This window comes from Polyodon spathula, chromosome 5 (assembly GCF_017654505.1).
Source record: "Polyodon spathula isolate WHYD16114869_AA chromosome 5, ASM1765450v1, whole genome shotgun sequence".
NCBI classification, from domain to species: Eukaryota; Metazoa; Chordata; class Actinopteri; order Acipenseriformes; family Polyodontidae; genus Polyodon; species Polyodon spathula.
In genome coordinates this window covers 3,776,844-3,787,209 of record NC_054538.1, presented here as the reverse complement: position 1 = coordinate 3,787,209, position 10,366 = coordinate 3,776,844, and the positions used below count along the sequence as shown (strand labels likewise).

Here is a 10,366-nt window from a genome sequence, read left to right as displayed (position 1 = left end):
AGACTCTGTGTTGAACTGAGCGTGTTGATAGAAAAGAGCTCCTCGAGTCAATTGTATTTCACTTACATTCGTGCTGAAAGCTGGCTCTCCACTTTCCCAGAATCAACGAATCCGGTACCGCGGCGTACACATAGCCCTTGACACTTTGATATCTCGATGCGCAAGGTGCTCCTTGCATATGGCACATGGTGGACAGAGCCAGAGCGCTGCATGGTATACATTGCTCTTGGTAGTGGGCATGCACGGTGCTACAGCGCTAGTGCACGAATGCATGGTACTGCACAGTACTCGGTGCACATGGTGCTTGGTGCCCACTGCTATAGAGCTAATGCAAGAGTGATCAGCCGACTGTGACAGTGTCAGTGCAGGAGCGCACTGTGCTGCACGGGGCATGGGCATATGGTGCCCTCCTTTACAACCAGTGCAAACAGTGTTTGGTGCTCAGCCAATGCAGAACACCAAACCCATGTCAGGCAAGTCGGGGTTCCACCCCTACTCGGCCTGCAATGCAAATATCCCACTAGAGGATAAACATACCCTCTGTGCGCGGTGCTTGGGCATCCAACATGCCACTTTGGCCCTCAGGTGAAGAAAAATAGGTTGGAGAATGCCACAAAGGCTAGTTCCGCATCCTCGGTGGCTCTTGGAGCCCCAGGGCCCTTCCTTCATGACCTGCCACAGGACCTCTTGCTGGACATCCCTGATTTGTAGGCCCCCCCGTAGTTGCTCCCCATCTCCAAAGGCGAGACAGGTGAAGTGTTCCAGGCAGGCGAGGGACATTATCGACCTCAAAGCTCCCATGGCCCAGGTCCTGGAGCTCTTGGCCAAACAGGAACCTGAGGCCCTGGCCGCAGTCCCAGCTCCATTGCAGCCCCAATTGCCATACCCACCCCCCCCCAGGGGAGAGCAGGGTGGATGGGAAGAGGCATCCCAGCTGGTGCAAGACGACACGCTTTCTATAGCGGGCACTGGGGATAGGGCCTCCTGCTCCTCTGACAAGCAGGTAATAGGGGAGCTCGAATCCCTTGCCGAGGAAGAACCTGGCTTCGAGGTAGCTTTGGAAACCAGTGACCCCCCCCCCCTCCACACCGTTGTCTAGCTCACTGTGGCACTGATGGGATGTGCTACAACCTTTCTGCAGGTCCCCTGGATGCCAGCAGAAGAACCGCGGCAGTTGGTTTTACGGACGCAGGCAATGGCTGTTTGCCCTCAAACGTTCCCGGCTTTTCTGGACTTCATGGAAGAGCGTGCTAAAACAGGCCGCACCGCATGCTTCTCTAGAAGGCATGGATGCTGGGCCTAGCGGGGTTTCCCCTAGTAGACTCCACCATCGTGGCCCTGTTTAATGATTGACTGTTTTTGTTATGATAGAAAAAGGGCTGCATTTTGTCTTACAGTTCTAATTTACTCTAACGTTTTGAAGGTGACATCCTTGGATGTCCACTGTGTGATGTGTAATTTCTGCAAGTTTGTCAGGTATTTGCACATTTAGTGAGTTTGTTCTTAGTGTGTAATGGTAACCTTTAGGGTTTCAGTTATATCTATAGAAGAAACAAGGACGTTTCTAAAAACAAAGGGAGAAGTAAATGTAAGAATTGTTATGGGAAATGTTTGGAGTATTGGTTCAGCGATGTTTGAGTGGCCATGCGACTTAGCTAAGTCTGGGGAGAGCGGGAGACAGAGAGAATATGGTGACTTTTTTGTTCTTGTTGTTCAGTTATGTGTACAGATGTCTAGTTCTCTATAAACACCACCTACAATGGTACAGTAGGTTTATACCGGGTCCCCCCCTCCCCAGGTGTATTGCGTTAACCAGCACTCCACTGGATTAATGACGAGCCCTATACAAAAGGGCTCACTGAGTGAGTAAGGAGCAGAGTCAAGAATAGGAGTGGATATACGGACTACAGGCAGCCAGAGAGGAGAAAGAAAGAGTGGAGTAAAGCTGGGTGGAGAGTCACCTGTGAGAGAGAGCACAGCTGGGATCCTGGAGCTGACCAGGCTACTAAGACAGTTGCTGTCTTGGACTAAAGACACTCAGTGACACCCTCATGCCCCCTAAACTCCCGATTGTATTATACTACTTGCGTTACTTAGAAAATAATGTTTTGGTTATGTTACTATCCTCACACTTATTGTAATGAGTTAATCCAGTGAAATGTGATTCTAAATCTCTAATGGTTTTGGGAGACACATTTTTCCTTTGAAATTAAATGAAAGTAGAATGACACAGTGAATTAGTGTCACACAAATTCATTTTAAATCCTTTCCACACCCATAATCCCAAATCTATTTCTCTAGCAGAAATTATTGTTCACCTTACTCACACACCATTCACCTGGAGCCTAACCCTCAGTGGGACGATTGAAATGTTATTCTCCTTAAGTGTGGAGAACATTTCAGTTAGCGTACAAATTGATAACTTGCCACCATAAGAGCAGGCAGCATTCAAAGCCTGTTCACGTTTATGACAAATTGATAAAACAAGCTGCTTTTAAAGCCTATTCACTGTATTCAGTGAACATTCATGTAATTATTTACACCAGTTCTCAATCGGGAAGCAAACTGTAATTGTGATATAGGGGAGGTCTACTATAAGTAATCCCCTGAACAAAAAATTAGGTTAGACACACTGGGCGCGTTAAGTAAGTGAGCCGCTCGGAGTGCGAGTGCTCAGAAAGCACGCTGAGCTCATTTAAATGACTTAACGCTCTGCTCCATGAGAGCGCTGAGCGACATTTAAAAATGGAGAATAATAATTCTTTGCTTGTTTGTGTTTCTGAGGTGATGGTAGATGAAATGGCCCTGTGTGAAGTTACTGTCCCCTGCTGTACCTCACTGAGTTCGGCACTCTGTTTGGACTGAACCTCATATCTGGCTGTGTTTAATACTGACATTAATAATACAAATTATGAATAATATTAATACTACAAGCCTAATAATACATTAATAAGAGTAAAACAGCTCTACGTTTTTTTTTATGAAATTAAATGATACAAATTCGAAAACAACAATTTTTACCATCTTATTAAGCCAATTAATACATAACTTCATAAGTCGAAACCAGTTAATATTTCTTGACAAACGTATTTGTCAGTCCTGTCTGTGATCTCCACTTGTTTCCTGCAGGTGGCCATTGCGTTCGCTCCCTCTGATCACTGATGAGAAATGCTCAGGAGCGCTCTGAGCGGCTCGGCAGGAGCGGAACTGAGCAAGTCGTGAAGTTGATTCTTTTACTGAGCCGCTCACTTACTTAACGCACCCGCTGTGACCCGGGTGGCTTGGGGTTGACATTAGACCAGGAAGAGAGGGACACTGCTATGGGATGACAAGCACTATGAGATGGACAAGTACTATGGGTGAGGCTCTGATGCGCACGTTTATTAATGAAATAAAAAAAGGTTGCACAAAAAAACAACACTTTCAAAAAACAGCACGGTGGCCAAAACAAACAAACCAGTTTGTTTTTATTCTTACGCTCTTCATGTCTCTCATTCTCCACTCTGAATGCCAATCCTGTGCAGCCACAGGTGCAGGTTTTTATACCTGTGATCATCTCCAGATTAGTAGTACATTAATCAATCTGGAGACGGTCACGTTCTGCACGAGTTTAGCATGGATGGGGAATTTTAACCCCATCCATGCTATAAAACAACAATGTCAAAACGTGTTTTACGCACTGAACAATACATATAAATAATAATACAAAAATGCACACTGGGGCGGGACGTACCCCATCACACATACATTTTTAAATTTGTAATTTGTTTTGCTGTGAAAGTATCTGTACACTAGACTAACCATGAGGCATCTCTAATGCTCTGAGACTGTAAAGAGTTTTGTGTGTTCTGATGTGACCGGCGTCTGCTCCAGGTACATGCTGACTCCTGCAGGTTAATGACACTGTCCAGGTAACTCAGTGGATACAGTAGTATTGTAAATACCGCGTTGTACGATGGAGCAGTTCAGTTATTTTTCTGAGTAGTTTTGTGCTACTTTTAAAACTATTCAAATAATTTTGTACGTCTCCGAATTTGGTTCGCTTTTGCACTTCAAAGAAAACATATAAATTGCTATAGTGCCAGTGTAAGTAGCAGGGTGACATCTTCTTACACAACTTTTAACGTCTGTTTCAAAGCTTGTTTAAATATCTGCTATAGTGGTCTGAGAGTGTAAGGATTATTAGTCACATTGTCAAATGTATAGCATATAAAAGAGCAATATATAAAAAATCAAAATAACAATTCTTAATTAAATCGCTCTTCCTGCAGCTTTGAAACAGAAGTGTACAAAGATGTCAGGATATTAACAATGAAAATAAAAATAGGTACATTGTTTAAGCAGTTGTAGGAACCCCGCTACTTACTCTGGTAGTGAACTGCATAGAGAAACTTTAAAAGTAGGATTGTTTTTTTTTTTTTGTGTGTGTGTGTGATTGAGGCATAGGGGTAGGTACAAGGATATGCACTTTGCCGTCGTTAATCCATTAAAATTATACTGAAATGAATTCAAATGAAGAAGAGCATGGAATTGGGCGGGATCTGGATACCAAGCGGGCACAAACATTATAATGTGATGTAAAGATTTTGTCTTGCACTTGGGCAATAACTGACCCTCCAAAAACTTTACATGATTCAAGCCTCTCTCCAAGCCATTGTAGAAGTGAGTAACTAAGAGCTGTATAAAAGCACACACCTGCTGTGGTGCACTTCCTCATGTGGCGACACTTGGCTCTTGTTAAGAACATAAGAAAGTGTACAAACGAGAGGAGGGCATTCTTGAAGAGATTCTTGAAGAGATTCTCAACTTCTTGAAGGATCCCACGATGTCAGCTTCAACAACATTACTGGGGAGTTGGTTCCAAATTCTCTGTGTAAAAAAAAAAAAAAAAAAAAAAAAAAAAAAAGTGCTTCCTTTTTTTCTGTTCTGAATGATCTAATCTTCATTTGTGTCCTTGTTTCTTTTTACGGGTCAAAAAAGTCCCATGGGTTGACATTGTCAGTACCTTTTAGAATTTTGAATGCTTGAATCATTTTGCTGCATACTCATTTATGTTCAAGACTGAATAAATTTAATTATTTTAGCCTGTCTGCTTATGACATGCCTTTTAAACCTGGAATAATTATTGTCGCTGTTCTTTGCACTCTTTCTAGAGCACAAATATCCTTTTTGTAGCAAGGTGACCAGAATTGAACACAATATTCTAGGCGAGGTCTTACTAATGCATTGTAAAGTTTTAACATTACTTCCCTTGATTTAAATTCAACACTTTTCATTGTATATCCGAGCACCTTGTTGGCCTTTTTTATAGCTTCCCCACATTGTCTAGATGAAGACATTTCTGAGTCAACATAAACTCCTAGGTTTTTTTCATAGATTCTTCAATTTCAATATCTCCCATATGATATTTGTAATGCACCTTTGTTTTGCTTGTGTGAAGTACCTTACACTTTTCTCTATTAAATGTCATTTGCCACATGTCTGCCCAGTACTGAATCTTGTTTTGAAAGACCTTTGCTGCCGCAATGGCGTTTGCCACTCCTCCTATTTTTGTGTCGTCTGCAAAATTTGCTTACTGTATCAGAATCTAAGTCATTAATGAAGATTAGGAATAGCAGAGGACCTAACAGGTAATCCCTATGGTACTCCACTGGTTATTCTGAGTTTTTTACTCTAAAATCAGTACTTTGTTTTCTACATGTTAACCACTCCCTAATCCATGTGCGTGTGTTTCTTTGAATCCCTACTGCGTTCAGTTTGAGAAGGAGAGGAACATGTTCGGAGGAGAAGGGCAAGATGAAGACGACCCTGCTTATTCAATCCCAGGGTCACTTTGTTTGGGAAGCCGGAGGATGTGGTGCTGAAGCGTTATCGTCTCACTCCGCAGGTCATCCTAGACCTAATAGCTCAACTGAGGGGTGAGCTGGACCCCATAATCAATCTAGGGACCACCATCCCTGCACATGTGAAAGTGTTCTCTGCACTATTTAGCCTGTGGCTCCTTTCAGACCACAGTTGGAATGCCTGAAGGTATAGCTCAATTCCACTTTTCCAGAGTGCTTGGCAAATTTCTAGATGTCACACTGAAAAGGGCAGACCAATACATATCATTTCCTAAGGTTACTAGCATAACTGATGTTGGCTGAGGCTTTTCCAATAAACTCAGTTACGTGCCGAGTGACCTCAGCTATAAGGAGCTCCTTCTCAGAAAACTTTTCTTTTCACTGCGCAAAGAGAACTTTGCTTCCCTTAATCTACTGTGACATTTTTTTTGGTTTGAATTTTTGTGCTCCACAAAGGTTATACAGTGCCTACTGCTCTGTACTCCTAACTCTGCAAATGCAGCCAATAAATAGACCAATGCATTCATTGAGACCCTCATTATCATGATTGTGAATCATTATTTGTTGAGTAATTTGCATTGCTCTTAAACTTACATAAGGCACAGTGCAATTTGAATTTTGGATCCGTAATTATTTGCACTGCGCCTATACTCGACCCCCATAGTGTCACCACAGATATGGTGATAAATAGTTTGTACTGTGTTGCGAAGTATGCATGGTCTCATATTGGTTATAGTGAAGAAAGAGATTAAAGGTAACGTAAACGTATGCATCTCATGTTAGCAGTGACTACCTGTTTTTTTTTTTTTTTTTTTTTTTTTTTTTTTTTTTTTAAAAGATGCACAAACCTATGAATAAGCGACCTACACAATACAATGCTGCTGTGTGTGCTGACCAGCTCCATTTTACCGTCAAGTATATCCCATCAGGCTTTTTACGAAATCTAAACAATGAACCTGCACTCTATGGTATTATTTTAGGCCAACAAGTGAAACATCAGGCATTAACGAGCAGCTATATTTGCGGGGGACAGCACACCTATCACTTTTAACAGGGAAGTATGAACAGCCAATCAGAAGTTCCAAAGCAGGCATCACAGTGTAAAGGATCACGGTGTTGTTGATCACAGCATAGGTGCCAGCTCAGTCAGACATGATTAGGGTGAAGCTTTTATAATTCATACAAATATGGCACAGCATGAAATTACAATAGAATAACCCAGTCAATCATGTTGAGTGCCCAACTGGCAAATACATTTTTTACACACACACCTTAGACAGAGGCTTGCATTGCTCCACTCCAAACATTTATTCTGGGGTATCATTTTCAGAAAATAGAAACATTCAACAGATAGATTTGTTTCAAGTGCAGGCTGTAAATAGATATTGCAGATGATAAACAAAAGATATATATATAACGGTATACATTGCTCTTTATGGTTTTTGATTCTGATAATTCGCTGCTCGTGGGAACATTTTTAGGATTTATGGTAGTAGCAGGTGCTGCAGTGACAGTCTGTGTGGTTCTCCAACTTCAGGTTGGAATTTTCAACGAGGTTAACCTAGAAATAAGCATACAGCAGGGATTCAGACAGGTGCACTAAGGAACACACCTCAATAGAAATAAGCATACAGCAGGGATTCAGACAGGTGCACTAAGGAACACACTTCAATAGAAATAAGCATACAGCAGGGATTCAGACAGATGCACTAAGGAACACACTTCAATAGAAATAAGCATACAGCAGGGATTCAGACAGGTGCACTAAGGAACACACCTCAATAGAAATAAGCATACGGCAGGGATTCAGACAGGTGCACTAAGGAACACACCTCAATATAGCAACACCATCAGTCTAGACCATTCTTTCAACATGTAATGAATAACGGTAATTCAATATACGGGAATTAACAGAGCTGAGTTCAAAATGAATTCCTTCACAACTCGGAGGAAGTGCTTAAGATATTTAAGTGTTCCTGAAGTTTTCAGCTGGAATTCATTATAAGTTTGCAGCCATTATTTTAAAGTGTTACCCTTTTAATCCTTCAATTAATTTATTAAAAGAGTGCTATGCAAGGTGTTCTGTTATCTCTTGAAATCAGCAGCAATATCTTTAATTTTCCTATGATGAAGATATTCAGGTTCTTTGATTTTGGTCTAACTTCTAATACTTGACACCAGGAATCAGCAGCAATGGCTACTTCTGTAGTGTTATATACCACCAGTAGGTGGTGCTGAGGGGACAGAAAGGGGGTGTCTCTTAAGGAGGGGGTGGCGTATGATTATTTCCTTTTTAGTTTTCAGTAAAAACAATAAGCATGCTCTAGCAGTCTACCCCTGGAGGTGGGGGATGTGTGTGTGGTGGCAGGGTTTGTTCTGGAGTCCTGTACCTATTTTATGCTCTGGGCCATTTTTTGTTTAGAGAGTAGTTTAAAACTGAACAAACAGCTTTGTTGTATGCGAGTTGTATCAGTAACAAAACAGCCAAGCCAAAAAAAAACAAAGAGCAGCAGTTAAGTGATCAGAGGTGATGCATACAAAAGAGAAAGAAATGACCTGAATTTGTGTAAAACAGGACAAGAGTGTTTTTTTTAGACCTACTGTATATAGGAAATGACAGCAGCATTAAACACATGTGTCAACAGCTCTGAACACGAGTTCCACCTCAATATTTAAGCTATCCAGAATCATCAAGAATGGATTGTTATTTGAAAATAAATGTATAAAGGGCAGCCTTTTAGATGTCATTGCTCTGTAGTACTGCCACAGCACAGCATGTTACATCAGGGCACAGAGAGCCCTTTCCGATGCAGTGTGAAAGCTTGTACCCTTTTAAAATCCTTCACTACACAGCATGCTATAATATTATTCAGGGCACAGAGAGCCCTTTCTGACGCAGTGTGAAAGCTCGTACCCTTTTAAAATCCTTCACTACACAGCATGTTACAATATTACTCAGGGCACAGAGAGCCCTTTCCGACGCAGTGTGAAAGCTAGTACCCTTTTAAAATCCTTCACTACACAGCATGCTGTAATATTACTCAGGGCACAGAGAGCCCCTTCCGACGCAGTGTGAAAGCTTGTACCCTTTTGAAATCCTTCGCTACACAGCATGTTGCCTCTGAAGTAATGTTCTTGGGAACCAGCATAGTCTTCTTGGATCTCAAAGGAGTGGGATAAGCTCTTGAAAAGCAGCAGCCCACACACTGGAAAATCGGAGCCCCTGGCTTAGAGAAGTATTTGTTCTCTTTGAGTTTACACTCATGACAACCTAAGAGAAGTAAGGGAAGAGCCATTACAGGATTGCTTTTAAAACAATGCCTAAATGCAAGGAAATGCAGCACATTGCTTCTGCACACGTACCCTGTCTATTATTCTCCACATACACATTGCATGTATTTCCTATTAAACTTGCCTTGTGTCATGTCTCCATCTGGATAAGAATGCACATTCTGAATTATCAAAGACAAGACAAACAGAGGAACTCCAACACACTTCCCATAGCAAGCCATGCTACCTGGAGAAAGAGAAGGGTGAGATTCGTGAATTACCAATGTGTGACATACTGCATACATGCACAGTTAAAGATAGGAAAGAAAGTTTGATTGGACCAAAACATATCTGAGATAAGCCAATTACATACAAACAATACACACACAGATTGACAGAGTTTTATACTTTGAAATGATATTAAATGAAAAGAAATGTGTATTGATTTGCAACAGGATTCATTCATTTCATTTTGGTAACACTTTATAGCATGTGGCTGTAATTCAATGCAATTACATTTAAACAAGTGTAATAAACTACTAAATTCAAATGGAGTAAAAAAGTACACTTACCCTTTTAATTGTGACTAAGCCCATTCCTCAGTTTGACTAAGCATTGAGTGCATCCAGAATACATGCTCACTCGTATTGAGTTAAATAGGAAAGATATTAGTTAACAGTATAAATCCTGTATGTGTGAGAGTTGTTTTCAGCGGTTTTCTCGGATGGATGTCTGGGTGTTTTTTTCTACTGTGTATCTACCGTGTGAGCACAGTCATTGTGAGTGCACAGGGGTCTCATTTGCTATGTTAGGCAAAGTTCCTTGCTGTAAAAAGTGTAACCACCTCTCTGTACAGTCGAATGGATAGCATGCAAGAATATGCTTTTAGAAAAATAAAATGTTACCTTTCAGTCCCAGGGGAGATCTCTTTTGACAGTCTTTTCAGCCAGACCTCTTCGTTCTCTGGGCTTCAGGTCTTTTACACCCCTGAGTAGCCTCTACACTTGAGCCTTGGGATTATCTTAAGCTAGTTTACGTCATTGCTGCTGATCCCTCTAGGTAACTATCAGAACCCATCTGCTAAAAGCCCACATATGTTTTAGCAACACGTACTTTTTTCTGGTTCATGAACCTTTACTATGATATAACTGACAGCACCCAGGTAAATACATGGAAATCACATATAGCAAAGAAGAATCTTGAGTTACAGAGCTACTGGGGGCTGTGTTAACAGAAAGCAGGAGCGCTTGAAA

The 10,366-nt window shown here is 41.4% G+C and overlaps 1 protein-coding gene across 1 annotated transcript; it reads right to left on the bottom strand.

Moving 5' to 3' along the window:
- Positions 1 to 7,268: 7,268 nt before the first annotated feature.
- LOC121315434 (glycoprotein hormones alpha chain-like) lies at positions 7,269 to 10,118 on the bottom strand. The gene is made up of 4 exons (XM_041249534.1): positions 10,019 to 10,118; positions 9,259 to 9,360; positions 8,930 to 9,114; positions 7,269 to 7,404 (listed from the first exon to the last, which is right to left on the bottom strand). Exons 2-4 carry the CDS (start codon positions 9,353 to 9,355, stop codon positions 7,321 to 7,323), a joined length of 366 nt encoding a protein of 121 aa, XP_041105468.1. The 5' UTR covers positions 9,356 to 9,360; positions 10,019 to 10,118; the 3' UTR covers positions 7,269 to 7,320.
- Between the last annotated feature and the right edge of the window lie 248 nt (positions 10,119 to 10,366).

Coding starts and splice junctions, on each gene's coding strand:
- LOC121315434 (XM_041249534.1), bottom strand. CDS start 9,355: ATGGCTTGCTATGGGAAGTGTGTTGGAGTTCCTCTGTTTGTCTTGTCT. Junction 9,115..9,258: donor AGATGGAGACATGACACAAG/GCAAGTTTAATA, acceptor TACTTCTCTTAG/GTTGTCATGAGTGTAAACTC. Junction 7,405..8,929: donor TAGCGAAGGATTTCAAAAGG/GTACAAGCTTTC, acceptor GCTTATTTCTAG/GTTAACCTCGTTGAAAATTC.